A 27417-nucleotide genomic window follows, 5' to 3' on the forward strand; every position below is an offset into this window, starting at 1 on the left:
CTTTTAAATTATCTAGTTAGCCTTTGATACTCTCTGTACTTGTTCACTACTCTTACCTGTATCTTTGTCTCATCCTTTCTGCGGTGTGGCTTTGAGGACTGAATTTCCCTTGGGATTAGCATAAAGGTCTCTACTATGCTTTGTATGTCCCATGTACTGCTATTATCTCCCGGCCCCATGATTTAGTATGTGGGAGGGAACAGGAAGTTATCCAAAAGTAAATGATTCCCAAAGGTAAAGATTCAATTTCTCTTTTTTCTTTCTATCTCTGTCGGACTCAAACGTGCGAGTGCGCGGCTGCATGGCTGCACACGCACGCACACGCACACAGGCACGGCTGGCATGCACGCGCGCGCACACACACACACACACACACACACACACACACACACACGCACACACACAGGGTTTAACAGCCGTTTAGAGAGCTTGTGTGAAAGTCAAACACATTTTCCCACAATTTGAAGAAAGATCCATCATTCCATATGTTTACCTTTGGCAACAGGCCCTTAGTCTCCACACTGCTTGTCCACTGTGTGTGTGTGTGTGTGTGTGTGTGTGTGTGTGTGTGTGTGTGTGTGTGTGTGTGTGTGTGTGTGTGTGTGTGTGTGTGTGTGTGTGTGTGTGTGTGTGTGTGTGTGTGTGTGCGTACGTACGTGCATGCGCATAAGAGAGAGAGTGTGGTTGGGGAAATGCAGGGTGAAAAAGGCATGGTTGACATGGAAAAAAAGAAGTGAGTACAGAGGATTATAATGTCAACAATACAGACTGGGGGGAAAAAACACTCTCTTCATTTCAGCATACAGGAAAATAAATAAACTCCTTAGATCACTTGACTTTTATGAAAACAGCCTCATACACCATGATAAAGGCGCAACAAGAAAGAGAATGACCCTATATAAACATTATTGTGCGAATGCTAAAAACACGTCATCATAATAAAAAGGTGACAAGTAACAGATAAAAGAAATGGAATTAGCATATCTACAGTACATTCAGAATAATAATGATGAAATATAAATCAAATGAGGGCCTGTGAATCCCCAATACTCCCTGATGATCATCAATGTTGTACAGTTAAAAAGTGCAGTCATACGTATATATTTTGTAGTTTCTTTTTCCCTGATGATGCCTGAAGTATCTCCTCGGTGACCGAATCGTTGCTTCTCTGCCGTGCAGTTTTGCAGGCGTATTCTTTTATTATTGAGAGCTTGCTTTTCCCTAAAACGGTGAAACAGAATCACGCAGGATCTGAACGACCCACAGAGTGAAGAATCCTGGGAAGAGCAGAGGTACTGTAGGAAGACGACCCCTTATTCCCAGAACAGAACAGGAATACAACTGATGTGTTATCGTCCAGGGACACACGGTGCAGTGTGAGTGTGTTTGCATTAGGGCATTCACCAAATATTCGAATATTCGAACATTCGAATATCAAAGTCACTATTCGACGTTGTTCACCGAAGTAGAATATTTGCTTATTTTATGTTATTGTTTTCTCTTTGAAAAATCTATAGTTTATAAAGGCTAGATAGGAAGTCATAAGAATGAGTTGCCAATGTCCCTGGTAGATGAATTTGTTAATGCTCTATACCAGGGGTTCTCAAACCTTTTTAGGCTGTGACCCCCAAAATAAACATATTTGAACTGGGGACCCCCACCCTGACAAGCACTTGGAATTGTAGGTATTACATTTAATGTGACTCGGTTCCGCAGATAAATATTGTGAAAATAGCAGATCTACATGCTCACAACGCCTCTGACAGTTTGGCCAGTCCTGTCAAATATTCGACTATTCGAATACTTAGAGGTCGAATACTTCGAATACTAAAAATCCCTATTCGTGAATGCCCTAGTTTGCATTTGTGTGTGCATCTACGATCGCGCACGCGTGTGTGTGCGTATGTGCGCGCGCGCGTGTGTGTGTGTGTGTGTGTGTGTGTGTGTGTGAGTGTGAGAGAGAGCGAGAGCGAGAGAGAGAGAGAGAAAGCATGTGAGTCACTGGCGGAGATAAAATCAAAGAGTATGTGTCTGCTATCTCTTCACAGCTCAGTGGCCCTTGGTGCTTAACATTACCCAGAAACCCCCAATGATAAAGAGATCATACGACTAAGTATGAAAGCACTGATAAAGCAGGTATACAAAGACTGTACAAGCTCAACACTGTGCTCTGATTGGCCTCGACGTCCGTCTGTAGGGGGCCTCAGTTGCTGATTGGCCGTGACGGGTTTTGTAGACGGGGCTCTAATCCTCTCCACACTCTCCACGGGCGCTCTCTGGGCTTTTCCCACATAAATCAGTCTGGCCTGGGTGGTAAACTCATCACGTCCACAGTGTCCACACACACACACACACACACACACACACACACACACACACACACACACACACACACACACACACACACACACACACACACACACACACTCACACTGTCCGTTTTGCACCTCATCACAGGCTCGCTCTCAAGGAAGGCCACCGTGAATGAATGGAGAGCACTGGCTGACCACACTGCACTGTGTCATGGATGCATTGTACCTCCGTCCTATTGTTTGGAGGATGCTCCAAAGTAACACAGGTCAAATGTGAGCGATGGACCCGGCCACGTCACGCCACCTCAGGAGAGTGTAGCGGGCACCGATAGTCTCCAGCGAATCTTCAACAGACTCGGCTCATTAGAGATATCTTCAGCAGAAGCTCTGTTATGTTGACCCATGTGACCTCTGCAGTGTCTTAACACATCCCTGTAGTGTGTGAGTACGCAGAGGGGGGGTGGGGTTAAAAAAAGAACTGAGAGATAGTGCGTGTGTGTGTCGTTTTGCTTCTTCACCATGGGTGGTCTTCGCTAAGTGGGTTTAACTACCAGCTTTCACTCTTGAGTCTTGACTCTGCAAACATACAGGATCTTGCACATGTAGTGTGGATGATGGATACAAGCAAACCTGTTTCAGTAGCCATGTTATTTCACAATAGTACATGTTAGCGCAGGTTGTACTGAACGGAAAGGAGCAGAATAGTTAGTGCAGCCGGGCATACAATGGCAGGGAGTCGGCAAAATGAATGTGCACTCTAATGCACTAATGCATAACATGCACAACTGTAATTTAGTCATATCTACATGAAATAACTATGACGCTCTACCCTTTGACATAGAAGTTCAAAGGGGAATCTGAGGGAATGTTTTTTTTAAAGATTTGTTTTTGGGGCTTTTATGCCTTTATTGATAGGACAGTTAGACTGACAGGAAATGGGGAGATACACGCCGTAAATCTGGTCAGGATCGGGAGTCGAACCAGCGACAGGCTGTCAGGCTACACAGAGCATATGTGGTATGCGCCTGGACCGGTAGGCCAGTGGGCGCCCCAATCTGGGGGAGTGTTGCTCTCTTTCCAACAGTGAGCTGTGTTATAAATCCTGACTGCAGTCACCTTTTTTGTTTGTCTGATTTCAGTTTCCCCCTGAGTCCTGCGCGAGAACTCTGTCAGGAGGCCTTCCTCCCTCACACAGTCTTCTAAACATAAACAAAACATGGTCTGTGAGAGACAGACGACCCAGAGATCGAGAGACAGAGGCAGAGAAAAACAGAGTGAGACTACAAGAGAGAATCCATAACATTTAATGAACAGACATCTCTCACTGCCAAACCGAACAAACCAGTGTCTGTTGCAGACAATCACACACACAAAAGACAATGGTGTTCTCTTTCAGGTCTGAAACAATCAGAAGAGGTAATGTTTCCATAGGGAAGCCTTGGCTTTGCATTTCCACTAATGAGAAGAAATCGGAGAGAGAGAAAGGCTGAACTGGAATTTTCTGATTGTCTCTCAATTTCCTGGAACTAAACCCCTGATTTATACTTGGTTATGCACCAGTGTTGCACACCGAAAATAGCTGATCTACAAGCACACGTGTTGTACTGTGATGCATTGGGAGCTTGAGATCGGTTATTTTGGGTGAGAGACCCCGGTGCTCAACTAAATAAAAATCACCTTTTACATGCCTTTGCTCTCACTGTCTCAGTAAGTGCACCTCAGATGTAAAGAAAACAGGTCACCATGGTGATCTTTCACAATCACTCTTTCAAATGTTGCTGCGGCTAACTCTAGTTACTCAGAGGGATTCAAGATTTCAGAAACCGCAGGGTGTAGCATTGTTGCAATACTTATAATTCCTCACAAGGAAAAAAGAAGTGTAGAACTTCAAGAAGTAAAAAATGCAGGATACATTGAGTCTATACTCCCGTTTTTTGTAATTACAGGAATTGTTTTGCAATCACACTTTGGCCTGTGGTCATAAAAGAATTTTAAATTCTAATCAACCTAAGTATAGGCTACAGTACAATCCTTATAATAAAGACACAATGATATCATTAATAATACCCCTGCTGGGAAATGATTGGCAGGCATAAGCAAAAGGTACCAAAACGAAGCAGCCGCAACACAAGGAAAAGACATAAACATATCTCACAGTCATGTAACAAAAGGAACATTGCTTAGATTTGAATTTCCCCCTTGGGATAATAAAGGTATCTATCTATCTATCTATCTATCTATCTAACATATGCTAAGCCAGTAGATGTGATGCTTTCTTTAATATTCTTCCAGACTGGATGAGAGATGAGGTGTCATTTGTAGCTTCTATTAGCCAACTAAAGTTTGTTAGTTAGTATATTAATGTCATATGACATATTATGACCTCAGCAATAAACACTGCTGTGAGACCTCTTTGCCAGACAAGAGCAACAGCTACTGTAGAATGTTATGAAGCCGTGAAGAGACACAACTCTAGTTGCAAAACAATGTGAGATATCCTTCTCTGGGACTACCTCCAACTGGAAGACTCAGAACACCTCCAATACCTGCCAGAAATCAGCTTAGAGTAGAGGGATCTACCAACCACAACCTCTTGAGTTACTTAAGACCAGATGAAAACACAGCTTTTTATGTCTACTTGTTTCACACGAAACATATAGCATATGTTTTTCACATGCTGATGGACTATAAACACTGATATATAGGGTTGGATAATGGATGAAGTTCTGAATCACATTTACAGCTGAGACTTAAAGGAGGATCTTCCATCTGTTGCTTGTTATATCCAAGTGCGGAACTAGAAAACCATATTATGCCACTATATACACACAAGTTTTGGAAAACAGCCAATGAAACTGTTGCAGAACTTTTATTTCAGGGTGCCAAATTAGGCAGGTGTCTGGTGGGCCTAACAAGCTCTTTTCACCGGCCCCTATAGATGACGTCACAGGCCCTAACGAACTTCGCTCCCAACCAGCTTGCTACATTAATGGCCTTACCCATGCTTGTAATTTATTCAAGGCCAGGACCAAAAATTGTGGGGTGAAGGAGTTTGGGGGGGGTGGGAGTTTTGGGAAGGGGGGGTGTCCTTGAATATTAGAACGCTGCCCCCTCGATCTCTATTCCCTGCAGAGAGAAACTGTGTCATAATGCCGGTCTCCTTTTATTATTCAAATCAAGGCTATTGTCTCTTGTAAGCGACTGGCTCCGCTTGCTGCTGCAGAACAACCAAAGCTCTATATGCAGGCTGCAGAAAACCAGTCCACCGCCATAGGCTAAAAGGAAAAGAAAGACAGTGTGAGCAATGTGCGGTGCCAATAGCAGAATGTCGCACTCATTTCCATTATGCAAACAGCGTTCAGTCTCTTATCAGTGATGCATCAAATGTAAACACACAAACAAACACGTTTTGTTTGCACAGACACACTCCGGTCTAAATATATGGGTGACTCTGACTACCATAGCACAGAGGCTTGTTCCACCTATGTGTTAACATGAATTACTTTTTTTCTTTTTAAAAGTAACTTTTTAAGTGGATAATAAGAAAATCACCTATTCAAAACCAATATGGTGGTTTTATATTCAGATATATTTTGGTATATATCAGGGGTCTTCAACAGGGGGTCCGGGACCCCTAGGGGATCCTCAGAGTTACTACAGGGAGGGGGTCCTCCAAATCTTTGTGTGATAGGAACTTCTAAAATACACATTAAGCCAACAACCTAGACTGATGATAGTTCTGTCAAACAAGTCTAACCTGTCTAAGAAATCTATGAACATTTTTAATCTGCAACACAATTTTATATACGTAGTGGGGGTCCCTGCTTCATCTCTCTCTCAGCAAAGGGGTCCTTGGCCTGAAAATATTGAAGACCCCTGGTATATATAATGCAAAATCCAAATGTTTGATATTCATAATATAAGTTGGGACCTTGAGAGTTATATATATTTATTTATATTTTGTTTTCCATGAGAATGTTTGGTTTTGGGGACATTTCTTGCTTTTGTTGTTTCCCTCACACTAAGACAGCTAGTAGCCTGTATGCTATCTTTAATCATACAAAGCTGGCTGGCCTCTAAGATAGCATATATGCCGTAAATATCATACAATTTTACAAATATCTGACATTGCATCCTCATTTATTTTATGTAGAAAATAATCTATTAGAAATTTGGGGAACACTGTATATTTACACCTGCTATATTATTTGTCTGAATCTCAGCACTGTATACCTGTATATGCCTACTCTATTGATACATATAATACTTGAATGCACACGTTCTTAACACTTTTATTCTTATTCAACAATGTAACTGCTGTCATGGGGAGCTTGCACTAAATCATAACCACCCGATTCACCCACTCCCTTTGGTGTAAACATGCGACATGTCAATGAAGCTGAGTTTCAGTTTGAAATAATGATTTAATAACAGTGAGGCAGGTCTTGAATTGTGGCATCAGCAAGTTTCCCACCCTGTATTCAATTCCATTTGTTATTGAAATGACTCTTAATTCACACAATTAATGGGTGAATTGGAAATGAACCATACACATAAACTCAAGATGACAAAATGAAGAATTGTAACTTTAACAGGTCATGTTTTGTCATAGCCAGCTGTCATATCACTTGACTTAAAAAAAATATCGAGCTTCTATTTGTACTGCATTTTAGTTTGTCAGACCTACTATATCTGGTGTCAAATATGCGGACATTTATTTATTTTTCATAAACTAGCTTGAATTGACTGAGGACTATGTCTTGCGCGGAATGGGCCTAATAGCTGTCCCCTCAGAAGGGGTGGTGAGAATGGGAAAGGAGGCGGAGTAATACCACCTCGGAGCAGAGTGAGTGTGAGTGAAAGAAAGTTTTTCAAAAGTTTGAGGAGGTTTACCAAGACGCACAGCAGCCGTGCCCGTGCTGCGGACTGGATATATCACTACGGGACTTGGACATACACTTTCGGGGAGTTTTAATTTTTTTGCGCTTGGTTTTTTCGCTACAAAACAAACTTAATGAAGATTCCCTGTCCATCTCGGAACCTTCCTATCTTTTTGTGAACTTCCCAAAGGATGTATTACTGCTAATATCGCCACAGAAGCGCTGGAAACTTTTCCACCGAAATGGAAGGGAATATTCCATGGATAATCTTTGTATTTTTATTGTTTATTCATGATGGTGAAGGTAAGCCGCTACAACCTTTTTAAAGCTTCCTCTGTGTTTACAAGTGGCGTGTTTTTCCCACTTTAGCTAGACATGTCTGGACAGACAAGCGGAGCCCCATTGTCCGGTGATAACACTGTCCTTTTAATGATCGCCGCCGGTGCGCACTACTCCTCCAGCATGGCTCTCCACTGCCTTTCGCCAGCTTTACAGTTCAGATTGAGTTTATTTAAACAGCCTAACAGGCAATAATAAAGTGGTGATTCTGACGGGCAAAGTTCAAGTGGTTTGAGGTTCTGATTTCAAGAGATAACAGCATACGGCTAAGAAATTGGGATTTCGCCCCCCGTCAAGTTGCATTGTGGGGGCAGTTTCCCTTCTTCAACTCGGGAGACAGCCAACAAGTGTGATGATGGCCATGGGAGAAGAGTTTTAGTTTGCATGCATTCACATGTCAACTCCTCTCATGAACGCTAAATAAGAGTTTGTGACATGGTGAGGTTGAGTAGGAAATAGGTTTTGCCTTACAGATTGCATCTCTGACCATCTGCCAGTGTTTCTGGGGTTCTGCTGCCTGTGCCTCTGGCTTCTCTCACAGAGGCTGAGGATCACTGCACCGTGGGAGCGAACAAACACCAGCGCACTTCAGTTGAGCTGCACTGCAACAGCAGCGGCAATCACAGCTCCCCCATCCCCACGTTGGCCTATTCTAAACAAACCTCTGAAATGAGATGTAGTCTATATATATATATTTTTTTTTTATTCCCCCTCCCGTTTTTGGTTTATTTTAAATGTGTATGTTGCTTAGACTTAGCACTTTCAGGCCTAATAATTTGTTCGTGTCCTGAATGATTTGTGGGGGCAGGGTGAGAATTTGTTAATGAAGGGGCGATGAGCCAGAACTTACCCCCCTCCCTTTCTTTTTTTTTCCCAACAAAGAGCTCTAAACAATTTAAAAAAGTATCTTGTAATGACAGCCAGAACAAGATAGCCTACTAACTGCACTAAATACCACAAACACCAGTACTGTGCTGTTTGTAACAAATATATTGGATTGACTTTTAAAGTTCCATTAGAAAGGCATTTTAGTTAACTGACTCGACTGTAATAATGACACAGAAAAATAAAATACCATATTATAAATTGTGTTGGCAAATGGAGAAAAGTGTTTGTTGAGAAAGTAGTCAAGAAACAATAGTATCGTTTTGTGTCTACAAAATAGGCTAGATAAGACACATTCTACCAAACGCATTATAGATTAAAACAAATCTACAGGGGTTAACTATTAGGCACCAGAAGATTAAAAACAACTGTACACGTCTGTCTAGGCCCACCACACTCTTCTTAGGCCAGCTCTGAATGATCTATCTATGTAATCCATGTTGGATGACCTCAAGTAATTTGGCATCAACCTGTGGAGCGCCAGTCAATGTCCCCTTTAATTAATGTCTTGTGTCTCCACAGGGTTTCACTGCTTGGATACACACAGGCCCTGTGAAAATGGAGGGACATGCATAGACTCATCATCTCCTCGGTGCATGTAAGTGTAACACTTGGATATCGTCTGTAAGCTTGACCTCTGACGTTTCTTTTCAGGAATAGCCACTGCATTGAAAAATATGGCTTGATTCATTCAACATGAACCCAATATGTTGGGGCAGTGGTTCTCAAAGTGGATTCCAGGGACTCTGTGGGTTCCTTTAGGGGTGTCTAAATTGACCCTTACAAGTCTGTAACTCTGACAGTGTACAAATGGAACCAAATGAACCCTAACGGGTCCATTTGGTTCCATTTGTACACGGTCAGAGTTAAGGGGAGACCTTGGAATTTGAATGTTTGAGAAACTCTGTGTTGGGGCACCTCAAAGTCCCTAAAGTTATCGAAGTGTGTTCACTGTTTGTCTGACAACACTCAAACCCAGCCCATAGATTGTGTCAATTGGTTGGTATCGGTGATGATGAATCAGATCTTGTTAAACGTGATGTAAGATGGGTCTCTCTAATTGACTAGCTCTACTTGGCACATGTGAGTTTTAAGGCAGGTTGCACCAACCAGCCTCAACATGTCTGGCTGACACATTCATTTCTCTTGCACCTGTTGAAGAGCTTTGTTAAACATAAATTACGGTATTAAGCTATACTCACACAGCATGGCTACATTTTTTGTTCCTGGTACCATGAGCCATTTCCCTGACTTAGACATTACGTTGTTCAGGCAGGTTTAAGTTTAATGGCCAGTAGAATTAGCAGTTGTTTTCTTTTAGTTTCCCTCCATTTTTTGACATTTTGAGCTCCCATCATTTCACAGGGATGAGGTTCTTTGTTTTTGGGGGGTATGTCTGGGAGACTATTTCAATAGCTGAGCTGAATAGCCTACAGTTGCTTGCCTGGGGGTCATTTGAGCATTTAGCCAAGGAAATATTCATGAGTCCTTTAGAAGGGTAGACTGTAGCACTGTACTATTGGTGAAACAATAACCACTTGGCTGTCAGCTGCTTCCCTCCAGTACAGTAAATGTGTGTTTTTATTGGCTTGTCGACTCTCCAACCTTGACCCTACTACCTAGGTCAAAAGTAGACGTTGATGCAAAGCATCTTAATAAATGTATCACATGAAGGACCCATGTCTTATTATAACATTTCAATAGCTACAGCGGTGTGTGGATAGCCAATGAGTAACTCAAATACATTTAGAACTGGTGGCTACCGCCCACAAGTTTCTATTTTTCAATCATTAGCTAAAGCCAAGTGTGCTGAAGTAAATATATAATCATAGCTTATAAGCGGTGATTATGCTTTTATAAATACAGATGTTACAAGTCTCTGTTCATACAAATTTTGCTGAACAAATCATTTTATTTTCGTACCAGTGGCAGTGTACCCCCCAATTCTTATCGTTACTCTGGTGAAATACTACAGCAACTTCGATTAGGTGTATACATTGATCTCAAGACTTGATTTGATCATGGTATCTACCAAATACTCTGTACTGAGTTCATGCATTGCATTTTCTCATGTGCGTGTTGTGTACATGGATGCGTGCATATATGAGGGGTGTGGGAGCCTTTCATGTGTAATTACTGTGGCTGGCTCGGTGCCAACGACAAGAAGCACTAAAGTGCGAGGAAGGGATTTCCAATGGAAAGGGGACACCAAATGTCATACCACACAGCGTGGTGAGAGTACCATGGCAGGGCAGGGCAGTGGAGCGGAGCGGAGCGGAGCATGGGCCACAGGGGCGTCACAAGGGGTGGGACTGGGTTACTAGGGCCCAAGGTGGTGTGGAGGGGCCTTAATTATTTTATACTTTAGCTATTGAAAAATAGCAGATATACAAGCTCACAGCGCGGCACCGAGTGCCACGCTGCGAGCTTGTAGATCTGCTATTTTTTGAAAAGTCGTGAAAATGTGTGCAAATCTTTGAATATATGTATTTTTTAAGCGAACATTTGGAACTAAAATGTTGCTTCTGGGGGGGTCCCTGGAACTAAATATTTTGAGATGGAGGTCCGTGGCCAAAAACATATCATTTTTGGGGTCCTTCACATTTTGATCGTTTGAGCGCCACTGACATCGAAACATAGATTTAAAAAAAGAAAAAAACCTTAAAAGGATTTGAAATATTCAAAGATTTTCACGACTTTTCAAAAAAATAGCAGATCTACAAGCTCGCAGCGTGGCACTCGGTGCCGCGCTGTGAGCTTGTATATCTGCTATTTTTCAACAGTTAAAGCACAGGGGCCCCCACACAGTGGATCCTTGTACCCGGGGCCCCCGAATTTGGTGCGACACCCCTGATGGGCCACAAACATGAGAGCGGCCAGACCAGTCCTAGAGAGGTGAGTGGTGGAGCCACCCCACCCCTTCCCATGGGAGCCTGGCGTAACAGGAGATCCAAAAGCAGCAGAAAAGATCCTTTCTTCCACCAGATACCTGGATGTAACCTGGCACCATCCAGAGACGGGGGAGAGAAGAATGGCCACGGCAAAGTGAGGCAGATATAGAGCAGAAACAAAGCAAGAAAATGCAGATATAGATACCTTGGTAACTGGCATACGATTTGGAATTTTGGAGAGCCGGTGGTGGAATACTTGAGATGTGCTTTAAATTCGCGGGTGATTTTAGTTCAGTATAAAGATATTATAGAGGTGCTCTGAAGTTGCGCAACCAAGGGTGTTATTTTCTTTGACTCGCGGCAAGTAAATTCTCATGTGACGCTAATATTTAGTGTGTATGGCAAATGTCATTGTCCCTGCCCCAGATACCAATGTATCTTCTGTCATGTTGGCAAACAAGAAATTAATACTACACTTTGCCCGTAGCGTAGGAAAACCTCACAAACCTGTCTTTGTCTGAATCTTATTTTTCCCGACCAAGTCACTTGGTGTTTTGTTTTCCTGTCTGTGCTAGCGGTAGCAGCACACTCCTCACATAACTGAGTAAAGGTCTCTGGCCAGAGTTACTGATAGGAGATTACAGAGTAATCCTCTGTAAAGTAAGGGTTGTAGTGAACAAACAGTGTGATGATGTCGCCTCCATCCATGCAAGGTGAACAAGCAGGTGCATTTCATTGCATAGATGTGGTATCTGTATCTGTTATTCTCAATGTAGCTGTCAAAGCTATTGTCCTAGGCCAGGGTTGGGCAACTTTGATGATGGCGAGGGCCACTATATTTCCACCTTCACTCCGGAGGGCCACATTGCATATTGCTACTTCCTACTTTGTCTAGTATCTCATACAAAAGAAGCAAAAATAGCAGATATACAAGCTCAAAACGAGCTTCTAGATCGGCTATTTTTGCTTCTTTTGAATTGGAATCCTATTTTAGTTTTGTTACTTTTTAATTGGAATCCTGAAATGTAACATTTTGATTTAATTTCAAACACATTTAGTTATATATTCATGTTGACTCTATGAACCTAAATACAAATACCTACACTGGACATAAAAAAAATACATTTTAATACTACTATACTAGTCATTAAGCTACTAATATAGACTGACGGAATTAAAGCAGGTCATGTTTGGAATAGTAACAGCTGAAATAAATAATATATCAGTATTCCGGTATTAACCAGCGGGCCGCATTAAGTAAAGGTGAGGGCCGCATGTGGCCCACGGCCGCCAGTTGCCCATGTATGTCCTAGGCCAAGTACACTGAGAAAACCTGAGCCTTAATTTAATTTGGTGTTCAAACGTTAGAAAATGGTAAATTCTTTTCAGTTTGATCTTTTGATTGTGCATGGGAGTCATGAATGAGATATATTATGGTCGTCCTGTGATTCCAACAATATGTTTACACATTTCTATAGTGGTGTTAGCTGGACAACAGCACTGGTGCATAGGATTAGTCAAGAATCTTTATTTTGATTTAAAAAACAAACTGCAATAGCATAACTTAAAACTAATATCATGTAATGATCCTTTAATGGAATGTTAAAGGATTCACGCCCCAACTTTTCAAACATATCTATCACCACCTATGATGTACTACAGGGATTGTCCTCTTTTCTCCATATGTATCAGCCATTTCACTTCAGAGGAAATTTGACGAGGGAGGCCACTGTCTGTGAGTCAGTGACATCCAGGAAATGTTTTTGCAGCAATATTGAGCAATACTGTTAAATAAATATGAAAAATACACCTAGGGTTAGGGCGTGAGATAAGTTTGACAAAAATGGGCATGTATTACATTAATAATTCCATTAAAGGTGATATATCGGTTTTAGGTTATGCTACTTGCAGTTGTTTTTGAGTGGTGGTCACACTGTGTCCTATGCGTGACTGAGTGCGTATGTTTGTTTGTTTGTAACTTTGTCTGTAGCATGAGCTGCTATACCACTGAGTGACCAGTGGCAGGCCTGGGTGACAAAGTGGCCCCAACATGGGGAAAGTATGTAGAATATATTTGTCCCGTGCTCTTCTCATGTCACAGACTCCTGGAGTCCACAGGGCAAGTTTTTGCACTTGACAGTGAAGCAGCGAGCGTGTTACTGACAGTGAAGCTGGCTAGGTGAGCAGTCAGGAAGTCCAGTTGAAGAGCCAAGGGCCCCTTCAGCTCCGCCCTGTGTGTGGAATGTGCTGCCCTGGTGAGGGCCTTGGTGGCAAGCCTGGAGGGGAGATAATTAGGCAGATTGAGAGGGTGTCATTCAGAGAGGATCCAGCTGGAAGAATCGGGCGGAGGGTGGTGATGGGGTATAAGGGGGCTGAGCGGGGTGGGGGTTGCGTAGAGGACAGCTGGTGGATGTTGTGATGGTAATCCAGTGAAGTCAGATTTTGACAAAAGGGAAGCGTAAGGCCAGGTGCTGCCATTGAGTAGTCTGCTGCCCCCATGCTGCGAGAGACAAGCTCGTGGCGCAATGGAGCCTGTAGCCCACGGGTCTCCCCGGGCACATGGTCCCTCTCTCACAGTGCAACAGCAACACGGACCCCTCTTTGTCTCTGCGTGTTGTCTGACTCCAATGGCTCATCTCTCTGCCTCTGTCTCTCAAATCTCACACAAATCACAGATTATGAGCAACTCGTTCCCATCACTTCTTCTGCACTGAATGGAAATGACAGAGAATGTTTTTCACTGTGTGAGGCCCAGCGGATTGGATACAGTGGCCCTCTGTATGTTATTAATGTCCTGCCCTTGACCTCAGTAACTGAGTGAGCCTATAAATTGTGAGTGTTGTGTTTTAATGACCCCTATGGCAGCTCCCAGCCTCTTCGGACTAGATGGAGGAAGACGGCTTTGAGTTTGATAGGGAGCAGACACACAAGCCAGTGCAGTGCTGTTATCTCTCTGTGAAAGTATTATGTTTGTGTGTAATTTGCATCACTTCTGGGACTAGAGGCAACATCGACAATATTAAATATCATGATATATTTCACCAAATACCTCATATGGATGCTGTGGGGATGACTATACCTTTAGTGTACCGAAGTCTGGCGTCGAAAAACACGCCTCCTGGGTCATGAAGATTTATTCCCATTCAAAATAGACTTTTGAACTGTCTCACAAAAAACAAACAGATCTGGTGTTTTTACTCGTATGGTTACGAAGCATCAACTGACAGTGGAAAAAGTACTAATTTATCCAAAGTGTAAGAAAATAAAAGGTCCCCTACAAATCAACTATAATTCTCAGGCTTAGAAATGTCCAAACAACTACAATCTCCACTGCCCGGCGCCATTGGCGCACAATCCGCACATAATAAGCATTACATTGTGCTGCATATCAATTACCCCAACCCGAGTCACACTTACAAATTAATTCCGTCCTTAGCCCTTTTATGCCCATATATGGAGATCCCTGATGTCATCAATATTAAGCCCATATCTGGGAATGCCCTTCTATGGATGGACATATTGTGTCAATCTCATGTGGTCTATCACATCAAACATCTATGCCAGACAGACAGTCAGTCAGTCATCCCCATATTTGGGAAAATATGGCCACATTTTGTCCAATTTAAACAACAAACCAGGTCTGTGCATTTTTTGGTCAAAGTTGATCCCATGCCAAAGTGCCAGCGCTCGCCCAGCTGTCTGCACGCGCCCATGTGCACGACCTCGCCCTTCTCGCCCTTAGGGCGTCTTACTGGTATAAAATAAATATCTTGCTCATAAGTAACAACAAATGTCTGCAGAAGAGCAAACATTTGCTTGTTTCGGCTTAATATTGATTTTAGATTTAGCGAGCAGGACTCATTCTCGAGTTGACTTATTTGATCTAGGGCTGGTCGATAACGCTTCAAATCATGATTATTTCATTATTTGCCACGATTTTATGATTAATGAACAAATATTTTCATAAAATGACTAGTGAAAATAGCAGATCTACATGCTCACAACACATCGGCATACGAAGCATTGTGAGCTTATAGATCAGGTGTTATTGTACACCGCCATTGTACAAGTGCAACGTACAAGTGGTTTATCAGAATAATCAATTTAGTGTATAATAAAAAATACATTTCTTTTTTTCATGTAGGATTCGTTACTAGATAAATATATAAACAAAACTGTGCTTCTTGATAATTCAGTTATTAAGTCAGTTATTGGTTCTATATATTGGTTTTCATACCTTTCGGTTTCAATGCTCCAGCTCTAATTGATTCTACATTCACTTTATATCTCTAGTATATCTAGTCTAAATCTCTCTGATGCATTGCTCCTCCTGAGCTAGCTTAGTTTTCTCCTCCTTGAAGGGCTGATTTTGCACACATTCCGCGGGACATATTTACTGAGAGATGGCATCAAAGAGAGACACTGATTATATTGTTGCCTTGGTCTCGGAGCACCTCAGGGCTAGTGTTGTCTTTGGTGTCTTTATGGTGGCTTAGGCGAGGAATGCTTAGTAAGATTCCTCCTGCCCCCCTGTTGCTTTCAGGTTATTGTACCGTGCAGCCTCCCCATCAGTTCACCCTGGCAGCGCGCTCAGGAATGCCCCAGACAATGCCATCAACCTAGTCTCTCCGAGAATGGGACGTTTTGGAATGACTTGTTTGACTTGCAATTAGTTACCTCTGGCCATTTTGTGAGCCAACATATAGAGCATATCAGTCATGTTGTCCTGACAGGCAGATGGAGCCATCCATCATGGCTGTGTCCAGTTGGACAACTGATGGAGCGTGGAACTGGGTTTGGATCAGTAGGGCCCAGTGCTGGGCAATATATCGCCGTTGTCGGGCAGAAACCTCGTATCTCCGAGTTTCAAATTTGTACTTTTTTTCACAAAGCAAAGCCCTGCTTCATCACACAAGGCAGTCACAGAGAGGTAGTGAAGACAGCTGATCTACATCGTGTGCTTGTAGATCGGCTGTTTTTAGATCGTTTTTAAAATGATAAATACAAAACGAAAGGTTTTGGACATACAAGGTTTCCACCCGACAATGACGATATTATCAATATTGTGATATGAGATGTCATCTGGGATTTGGGATATAGAATATCGTGATATGGCATTTAGTGTTGTCTTTTCCTCCTTCTAAACACTAGATTGAAATGATTTATTTTCTATCAATTACACACCCCATGAAGCCTGGCTTGAGTTCATGGACATTTGGTTCGTTTTCGTCACATTCCTGAGCCAATAATTTGATGATCTGGTCATCAGTCAATAGGAGACTCCGCCTGTCATCAAATGATTGGCTTAGGAATGCGACAAAAACTAAAGAAATCTCCATGAATTCAAGGCTTCGTGGGTTGTTATTGATAGAACATAAATAACTACTTTAAGCCTCATTTGATACTTTCACAAAATCGTCAAAAATGTTCAGAAATAGCTGATCTACTTACAAATCTGCTTTTTTTCCCCCCTTTTTTAACATTTAGTCAAATATTGTGATGTTTCCATATCGCCCAGCCTTTGCAGGGCTGTCATCAGACGAGAGATGAGCAGTATGTGACTTTAGGTCAAACCATGATAGGGGGGTGAGGCGGATATTGTCGTCCCCACTTATCCTGGGTCATGACTGGCGACCAGGATTTGCGTTTCCCAGGCCCCATCACAGGAAGTGGTGCCTTCTGACCTCTCTTGCTACGTACATCCCATCTATTTCGGCAGCTTAAGCAGCTTATTCAACGCACCAGTCTCCATACTCTATCGACATTCTCATGCTTTTTCACATTTGATTCCGTGCGTGTTTCTAACCACACATGCTTGCATTTCTACTGTTCGACTGCTGTCCCCAAGATTTATGGCTTGAACTTGGAAAGGCCCAAGTGCAAATGTGTGAACACACACACACACACACACACACACACACACACACATGCACGCACGCACGCACGCATACACGCGCACACACCCACGCGCAGTCGCGCACACAGCTTTGCTAGATAATAATTGTCAGACTTTCCATTACCATGTAGCCGGCAGAGGAAGGAAACGCCATGATTTGTGTATTATTAGTTCTTTTGGTAGCCTGCGTATGTCTGAACCTCATGCTTAGATAGGGATAAGCCTCCGTCTGAAGTCTTATCCCTTGACTGTTTGTCCTCATCTGGGAGACAATGACTTCTAAAGACACATGTAGGCAGCATGGCTGATTGGAATAACTGAGGTCGGTCCTCACAACCCAGCCGGATTCCCCCCGTTTCTCCCACCCTGGCATGAAGAGGAAGGGATGGGCTCTTTTCTGGGAATGCTGCAGGAAGGGAATCACAGTTTTTTCCAGAAACGTGTTGATTTAGCCTGGCGGCTGGCGATATTTACCATCTCCCTAATGCAACACCCACATCAGGCAATGGATACACTTAGGGCCCTATCTTGCGTGCCGCCGTGCCTCTTATGCCTAAACCTATTAGCCATGTTTTTCTAGTTTGAAAAACATTTTGAAATGGTTCAATTAGCCAATCTACATCGACATGTTGTGAGCCTTTAAATTGGCTATTTGAACTGTTTTAAAATGTTTATCAAAATAGCAAAACATTTGTTTGGGGGTAAGTTGGCGCGCAAGAGAGGGCCCTTAGTCACAACTTGGGAAATGTAGTTAAATTACCACATTGGAAGTTATCTGTTTTGGGGTTAACTAAAGATGTTTGAGGAGATAAGAGACGACCACCACCTTCATCGTAAACTCTTCCAGTGGTTTATGGGTGACAGTGGTCAGAGATAATGGACATTCCTTGGCAGTTTTCCAAGCATTCTTCCCGTAGCTTATCGCTGTAGAAGTTTGCCAGTGCCCTATAAACAAACCCGGGTCTTTCAGGACCGCGGATATGTGTGAGACTTTGTGCAAACAGCTCTCGGTCAATTTGTATGACAGCTTCTGTCAACATTGGCAAACTGTCCGTGTGGGTTCTTTCAAGATACAGTTCCACGTTGACTTACTCCATATTAATATTGCGGGCAGATTATTCACTGTGAATTGATCAACCATATGGACACCGGCTGGAAAGCCCCAGACGCGTCATATCCTTTGTGATGGTAATGTCATTTTAGAAAGTATGTAATTGGACATGGGCCAAAATATTGGAGAAATGCCAAGGCGCTGGATCTTTTATGTTTGGGTGAAAAACCTTTCTTTAAAATTTCAAAGTTCTCCAGAAGTCTGGTTCAGTTTAGGTGGTGGGGTGGGGTTTTTTGTGGTCGAGTTCATTGAAGAATGCTCTGAGAGACCTCAACCCTGGGATTCATGCAATGTGGTTATAGGCAAAGGCTGTGCTATTTCAAATATGTCAGGGAGTATTTTTCCATAAATCTGTTGACATTTTAGGCACATTTGTGCAGATAGTGTATCAACAGAAATGTGGAGTACAAGTGTGCTCTTAATTTATTGTCGGATCAGTTGCAGCACAGCATAAGTAATTGTTTGTTTAGCAAGCAGACTTTTTTCTTGCATCAAGGTGCAAAATTTCACAGTGGCAAGCATTCCCCAAAGTCAGGGAAATACCTTTACTTAGGCCTGTATGCTTGTAGAGTGTGCAAGTAATACTCCTATGCATGTAGAGTGTACAAGTATATTGTCACTGTCGACGGGCAGAAACCTTGTATCTCCAAGTTTAAAATGTGTATGTTTTTTCATAAGTAAAGCCCTGCTTCATCATACAAGGCCGTCGCACAAAAGTAGTGAAAACAGCAGATCTACAAGCACTCAAGTTGTGTGCTTGTAGATCGTCTGTTTTCACTAGTTTAGTTCATTTTTGAAATGATAAATACAAAATGAACGGTTTTGGACATACAAGGTTTCCACCCGACAACGGCGATATAGTCTATCTATACAGTATTATGTAGAGTAATACGCTGAGTGCGTGAGTGCACACACATCTCTCTGAGGTGAAGAGTGAACCTGCCTTTTTAGTGCCTTACTTTTCTGCATAGATTCATATTTAGTTTCCTCTAAGGGAAGGTTAATTGTCTTGATGTTCACATGGTTAATATTCATGCAGTGGAGAGAGGGGGGGGGGGCACAAAACAGCCTCCCTCAGGAGGACATTTCAATACCTCCATTGTCTGTCTAAGCACCATTCTTCTATTAAATGTTGGACTTTAAACTGTGAAATGCTTAATACACACTGCTTTTTTTAGGAGTGATCGTACTCCATTATGGGTTTGAATTGGTCCCACACTGCGCTGAGTGCTACCTGCATATGCAAAGGGATCTGTCCTCTCAAGTGCCCCAACTGTCCTCATGGAACCCTGTCTGACAACCCCCCCCCCTTTCCCTCTGTCCTACCATGGGTTACTGTTGCCAGGTTACAGCCCAGGCCTGTTGGTCCGTGTAAGCCCAGGCCTGAAAGACTGGCTGTTTGGGTCACTGCCCCCCCAACGCCACCCCACCCCCACCTTCACACAAAGGGGTTCTGACTACTTTAGCTCTTTTATTTGGGCCACAACCCCCCCCCTCCACCGCCACCACCACCACACCACTACCACTACCAAACCCCAAACCTGGCTCTTTAGCTGAGAAAGGAGAGAGTTGAGTCGAGGAGAGCTGAGGGGTAGAAGAGACGCTGTTCAGGCCAGGGTGGGGGTGGATGGGCTGCTGTTGGCAATGTGATGGCAGTATGGATAGAGTCTGGCAGAATGGGGGACTGCCCATAAGTCCCAAATCTCATTAGTCCTACATCTCATTAGTTCGAATTTAGATAGGCTTAGGATTTAGGGTTTAGGCTTAGGCATAGTTTTACTGAGGTTAGGGTTTGGTTTAGGCATAGTTTTACTGAGGTTAGGTTTAGGCATAGTATTTTTCACCAGGTTAACGTCACCAGATTCTGACTAATGGGATGTAGGAACAATGAGATTTCGGACCAATGCCATGGCACCGTCAGAATTGGGGTTTGTTCCTGCATGTGGGGCTTTTAGGAAATGGGGGATATGATTTTTTTAAAATTAAAAGTTCCATTAGGTATTAACCCAGAGAGGTTGCATTTCCATTCTGAATGAGAAGATTACCGATGTAGGTCGGCGTCTCGTTCTGTTTTTTGTTTTGTTTTACTGTTCGTTTGTCGTAGGAATGTCGCTCAGTTCCTGGTGCGGGGGCTAGCTCTGTAGTTATTACTTTGTGGACCATGACTGTGTGTATGAACCGTGTCCGAGATTACAGCCTCCTCTTTCCACAGGTGAGCTGCCCTCTGACCCCTGGGCTGAGTAGCAGCTATTGTCTGAGAGGGGATGAGCTCGGGTTACCTGCCACACATGACCCAGAGCACAGGAAAAGTGGCATTGTGTTACGCCGCGGTACGAGTGGCAAGATTCACACACATAAATCAAAAGGTTTTTTTTATCGGCGGGGGAACCGCACAGTTGCAACAAGAACACAATAGAACTGACAGCAGACTGGCGGTATGTCTGAAGTCAAGTGTTACAAGGCAGCACTTCCTACGCGGGAGCTTTCACGAGGATCATTTTTATGAAGGTGTCAAACTGATGTCATTGTTGTGCTCTCATTCTCCCTTGTTTTGTAATTTCCCAGTGGATCCCCACACCCTCTTGCGGTGCTCACAATGCTACCCTTCTTCCACACAGAAGCTAAAGCTGGTTGTAAGTTTTTGCTTGTGTTTGGGCGTGTTGTGATTGGTGCATGTGTGAACAGTGTTGTTTGCTTTGCAGTGGTTGCCTTTTTTGCTTAATGCTGTGTGTAGAGTAACGCGCATTGCATGCAAATGTCTACGAAGTCCTCCGTATCTCTCGCGTGTGTGTGTGTGTGTGTGTGTGTGTGTGTGTGTGTGTGTGTGTGTGTGTGTGTGTGTGTGTGTGTGTGTGTGTGTGTGTGTGTGTGTGTGTGTGTGTGTGTGTGTGTGTGTGTGTGTGTGTGTGTGTGTGTGTGTGTGTGTGTGTGTGTGTGTGTGTGTGTGTGTGTGCACGAGCGCGCGCTGTGGTGGCCTCCAAGTGTGTTGTTGGTTGGTCTCTGTCTCTGCTCTTCTGAGCACAATGGCCGCGCTGTTCTAGCGTGAAAGCATGGCAAGAGAGCAGCCAAGATGCCAGACGCCCAGAGTCTCGCTGACAGATGTGGACAGATGCGTGGTGCCGGGCCTGCAGCTGGTGGAGGCCTTCATGTGTGTTGTGACGTGAGGAGATTACCCACCCTGGCCATCCCCTCTTGCAGCCTCCCTGCCTCCCCTCCCCTCCCCTCCCCTCCCCCCCCCCCTCCCCTCCTCTCCTCCCACCCTTCCCAGTCTGGTACACTCTAGGGATGGGACGATAAGCTATATTATCGTTTATCATGATAAAAAAACACTCACCGATAATCGTATTGTGGAGATTTAATTCATTGTGATATCGTCCTCCATCATGCTTTTTATTTGCCGAGCTGCTTATTCTGTACCACTTAAACCCTCTAGAATTGGTAATAGGTACTTATAATATACATACTTGATACAGTCTTTTTTTCACTCTATCAAATGTCTTTGGCAAAAAAATGCCGATCTACAAGCTCACAACACGATAAGCGATATTATCGTTTATCATGATAAAAAACACTCACCGATAATGGTATCGTGGAGATTTAATTCATCATGATATCGTCCTCCATCATGCACTGGGGTCAATTCACCTTTTTATTTGCCGAGCTGCTTATTCGGTACCACTTAAACCCTCTAGAATTGGTAATAGGTACTTATAATATACATACTTGATACAGTTTTTTTTTCACTCTCTATGTCTTTGGCAAAAAATTGCCGATCTACAAGCTCACAACACGTCGCAACACGTTGTGAGCTGCTATAGATCTGCTATTTTCTGGCAAATGTTCCGCCCCAGGATAATGGATGTTGTTGTTTTTTTATCGCGATAATATAGTAAATCGTGATTTCTTTGGTCACAATAATCGTGATATGAGATTTTCATATATCGTCCCATCCTATAGAGATTACCCACCCTGGCCATCCAACCTCTGGCTGCCTCCCCTCCCCTCCCCTCCCTTCCCTTCCCCTCCCCTCCCCTCCCCTCCCCCACCCTTCCCAGTCTAGTACACTCTCTTCCTCAAGAGGTCAGAAGTCGACGCTCTCAAACTGTGACTCAGGGGCCTAGTGTTGCACAAGAGGCGGCTCACACCTGCCTTCCACGTTCACCACAAACAGGGCAGCGGTGATTAAAAGTACTCGCGTTCTTTGCTTGAGTAAAAGTATCAATACCGCCATGTAGATGGAAATCAAAATGTACTTGAATAAAGGTATGAAAGTATTTGCGTCAAAAGAGTACCAAAAGTAAAAGTACAAAATGTTTGAAAGTGGCAGACCTACAAGCTCACAAAGCGTCGCGATGTGATGCGTTAGCCTAGGTATAAAATAGGGCTAAAGTGGTTAATGTATGTTTTCTAATGGTATCATTTATACCTGCAAGGTAACTAAAGTTTTCAAATAATTGTAGTTGAGTAAATGTACAATATTTGCCTCTTGAGATGTAGCGGATTAGAAGGAAAGGTACTGAAAACTGGAAATACCTCAGTCAAAATTGTACAGTATTTTCTGGACTATAAGGCGCACCTGACTATAAGGCGCACTGTCAATGAATGGTCTATTTTCAAACTGTTTTCATATGTAAGGCGCACCTGACTATAAGGCGCACATAATAGACGCTACCGTTGCGTTATGCATCCAACAGATGGAGCTGTGCTAAAGGGAATGTCAATGTCAATGAATGATCCATATATAAGGCGCACTGGACTATAAGGCGCACTGTAGTTTTTTGAGAAAATTAAAGGCTTTTAAGTGCGCCTTATAGTCCGGAAAATACGGGTAATTACGTACAGTACTTGAGTAAAGGTACTTTGTTACTTTACACCATTGAAACAGGGGCCTGGCCCCAACGTCGAAAGTACAGTTCCTGCCCCGCTGTTCCCAGAGCCAGTGGAATCCACAAGGTTGTAAAGAGTCTGATAAGGCTACTCTCAGGTGCAGCAGGACAAAGTAGCGTCTCTCCCACAGCCTCTGCGCTGATAGAGCTCTTTAGACTTATGCGTTATTATGGGAGTAGCATATTGGCAATGGTACAGGTCTAGACAAAAGAATGTGTTTTGGCTGCCCGAGCCAATGTGTGTTTGTAGGGAGGACAAATAACTTCTCCAGTGTTCCCTCTTATGGCCATTCTCACAGCTCATTATGCACGTTCACACAGTGTAAATCTGTCCACAGGAAAAACCAATGCGGGTCGATTTTGCACGTTCAGGGGTCAAGCTGCAATCCATAACTTTTGTTTTGGTGTTTTTTAACCAATTCTCTATGGTAGATTATAACTAGCACAACAACAATATAACTAGCACAACTGTGGTTGCTGGTAGTGGTGTCCCCGCTCTTCTGTTGGGAAATTTAAATAGGACCACTACTGGTCGACAAGAAGTATTGCATGACAAAGTGTAATATCTCCCCTGCCAAAATGGGTTTATGCCAAGGGTCTTGCCAGGGGGTCCTCAGAGTTACTACAGGGGTCCTCCAAATCTTTGTGTGATAGAAACCTTTTTCTCCTTTTTTATATTAACCACTTGAACCCTAGCGTTCAGAACTTTGGCCAAAAATAGCAGATCTACAAGCTCACAACGCCTCGCACTGCGAGGCGTTGTGACTTGTGAGCTTGTAGATCGGCTATTTCCGCCAAAGAGGTTTGGTGTAGAGGGGAACTAAGGGACTTAAGAACAGAGTGAAAGGTCAAGTGTATTAAGTATCAACGGTTCAGAGGGTTAAATATCTGAAAACACAAATTCACATGAATCCAAAATACACTGACGATTGTGCCTGTCTAAAACGATGAAACAATATGGAATCTATGAAAAGGTTGTGGGGGTCCCTGCTTCATCTCTCTCTTGACTAAGGGGTCCTTGGCCTGAAAACGTTGAAGACCCCTGGTTTTGTGCAGTAGCTACGGTGGGTTTGAATCCCGGGTAGGACGCAGGCATCTTACGGACCGCAGCTTTAAAACAAAACACTCTGGATTGTACTGTGGACAGACATACACATTACGCACACTGGCACATTTTCAAGTGTGTTTAGACACACTCAAGATTGTTTAGTCACACACTTTTTCTTCCAGACACCCGAATTCTTTGAAATCCTCCACCTCATAAATATCCATACTTTATCGTCTCGTCTTCACACTCGCGTTGACATATCCTTTGCCTGCTCCGGTTCCAAGATCCAAGTGCGACTAACCCGCTCTTATTCACTCGCGACGCTGACGCTAACACAGGCGTACATGCATGCATGCATGCACAGCACTTCCTAGAAGGAGCCGTAAGTTATTCTGCGCCCCAGTCAAACGGCCACAGCGTAGAATGGACCTCGGAGGGTTTGACTGTCGTCTGTGTTGTACTTTCTGAAGTAGTTTACATCCCCAGTTCCCTCCAAAGAGACCTCTTTGTGCCGCGACTGTTTCTTTTTTTTGTTTTGTTTTTTTGGTGACACCCTAGATTCCAGACATAGTTAATTTGCCTCTAAATAAACCCAGCCAAGCCATGACAAATAGCCAAGGGGACCAAGGCTGGAGGGGGGAGGAGGGGGGGGGGGGGAGGGGGGGTGATTGGTAGGGTGTCAGGCTTGCTCGTTCATCTGTGAGGTTGCCGGGGCAACGGGGATCTGGGATTCGGAGCGAGCGTGAGTGTTTTCAGAGCAGGAGACGAGGGATTACAGGAAATATGACATGACATTCTCTATGAACCAGACCCCTCCTCCTGCACTCCGACAACCCCACCCTCCAAAGACATTTTCTCCCCGCAGCAGCAGACACCCCCCAACCCTGGCCCCACCCCCACCCCCGCTCCGCTCCCCACTGCAGCCTGACTGACATTATCATCACAATCAGACTGGAGACCTTTGACATCTGACCTCTCTGTGTGTGTGTGTGTGTGTGTGTGTGTGTGTGTGTGTGTGTGTGTGTGTGTGTGTGTGTGTGTGTGTGTGTGTGTGTGTGTGTGTGTGTGTGTGTGTGTGTGTGTGTGTGTGTGTGTGTGTGTGTGTGTGTGTGTGTGTGTGTTGCATTGGGGGGGGGGGGGGGGGGGCTTTGGTAACTGGAAGAGTAGCTGTAGTAAGTGAGGCTAGTGTGTTTTACATGCACACTAATACCCCTGATTACTGGGAATAATCAGGTTATTGCAATTAACTCGATTGGCGTTCATAATTGAAGTGATTACAGCACTGACCCGGGTTTACCTGTTTCATTGAAAGTGGGGTTTCAACTTAGTGAGACTACTTCTGTATAACGACATGTTAAAGGTAGGGTAAGTGATTTCATTTGATTTCAAATAATAACAAATGGGTCTATGTTCTGATGGTACTAGTTACTAGAGTGTTTGGTCCATATTTGGACTTCAGCCTTATGTCCTGTGAGGAGACAAAAACTGTTTAAAAAAAAAACTGTTGTCACTGGGTGACAAGTTTTCCTCCAATCAGGATAGAGTGGGGCCTTCCTCCAATCATGGTCGAGTGGGGGCGGGCCTCGTGCGTACCAAGGCCTGCCCCCACTTGATCATGATTGCCCCTGCCTGTCACCTATGAAAACTGAGTGAAATCACTTGCGTCAGAAGGACAATAAGACCTTCATCAGAGCATACATGAATATGAATTTTCTCGTTTCAAGTCATGTGCATTCACATGAGATGAGTATTCAAAATGTAGGCTTGGAATGAACTCTTGTATTCTACACAGTGTGGCCTGCCCTGCTGTGAAGGCTGCCATGTACACAGAGTCTACCGACCATAATGACTGGAAGAATTGGTCACCGTAGAAAAGGCTAGGGTGCACCCGCACCAACTATATTGACACCTTAGTCGTCAGTACTACGTTCTAAAACGTCTGTTTTAGAACACATGGAGGAACCTTCACCGAAATTCTCTCGGTGCTACTTTAACAACGTAAACCCTCTAGTCTAACAGACCTGAGTTGCGACTGTTACTTGAACCGCTTTTGTCAGTCTACACCAAATCTCTTTTACAAGAAGAGCAGATCTACAAGCTCAGAGTTGTAGAGTAGATCTGCTATATTTGCTAGGAATAGGGATGATGGGGTTCAAGTAGTTAAGATTGGCATATTACTCTGCATGAAATCAACACAGGCATGTTCAACACGGGCATGTTCCAATGTAACTTTCTTAATAAAAGTCTGACCATGCTTCACTCCCGCAGTACTGACTTCTGACTGACTTTAACACCATACCTCTGCAGTGATGTTTTATTGCATCCAACATCTGTACTTGATCAATTGTTAGATAAAGACTTAGATAAAGACCTCTCTTTTTGCCATTTTCCTTTCTTTCTGCATGGGGGAACATTCTTGTGGGTATGCCTTTGTGGCCTGTCTGTTCAATGCTCGGCACTGTGGCTTCCCTGTCTCAAAAAAAAGAAAAGAAAGAAAACTGAGCACCCTTTTGTTTTTCTGAACCAGAGCAGAGAAGTCTGTAGGAACCAGTTAGCAGGCCACCTCAGCTCTTAGCCACACAGTAAAATCCCCCATTGTGAATTTATCCTTTTGTTAAAGTGTACAACTGTAACCAATACAGGTCCATTTGGTTCCTTTTTCTACGCCTGGCCTCTGAGCTAAATTGACATTGAGTATTTAACTGTGTAGGGCTGGATCACTGAATCCTGTCGAGCTACCTGGAGCAGCCTTGGGGCCAGCAGCCACGAGTTGAGAGCCATAAAAACAGGTTGAGGGAAGGGGAGGAGAGAGAGAGTGGCCACAAAGGAGCCAGGCACAATAAAAGATGAGCCACCACAGTGTGATGTTGGTGTTCCTATAACAGTGAAGAGGAAAAGCTATTGTTGGTTCTACCCAGGGGTTCCACTCCGGTGAAAGAGGAGAGAGGGCCCGAGGGAGGGCCAGAGTCCAGTCATCACTGCCCTGTCATCAGCATCAAACGGCCTGTTTGAAGTGGGAGCCCGTCCCCAGGCAGGGGCTCCCAGTGTGGGTGTAACGTTACCTGCACTGCGTTGGCCTCCTTAACAGCCCCCGATCCAAACCACGTCCGAGCTCCCCCCCAGAGAGAGCCATAGGAAACCCTGTTTATGTGTTCCTCCCATTGCTGCT

At 43.7% G+C, this 27417-nt stretch overlaps 1 protein-coding gene across 1 annotated transcript in view; it reads left to right on the forward strand.

Annotated features, from left to right (window-relative positions):
* Window positions 1–7434: 7434 nt before the first annotated feature.
* The window catches only part of notch3 (notch receptor 3), a gene marked incomplete at its 5' end in the record, with an annotated part of 47468 nt that continues 27485 nt past the window's right edge, over window positions 7435–27417 (forward strand). The window contains 2 exons of the mRNA XM_080724886.1: window positions 7435–7495; window positions 8939–9014. Coding sequence (XP_080581012.1) covers window positions 7435–7495; window positions 8939–9014 — 137 coding nt within the window. The remainder of the gene's footprint in view (window positions 7496–8938; window positions 9015–27417) is intronic.

The sequence above is a fragment of the Nannobrachium achirus genome, assembly GCF_963921795.1.
Source record: "Nannobrachium achirus genome assembly, chromosome: 4".
Lineage (NCBI taxonomy): Eukaryota > Metazoa > Chordata > Actinopteri > Myctophiformes > Myctophidae > Nannobrachium > Nannobrachium achirus.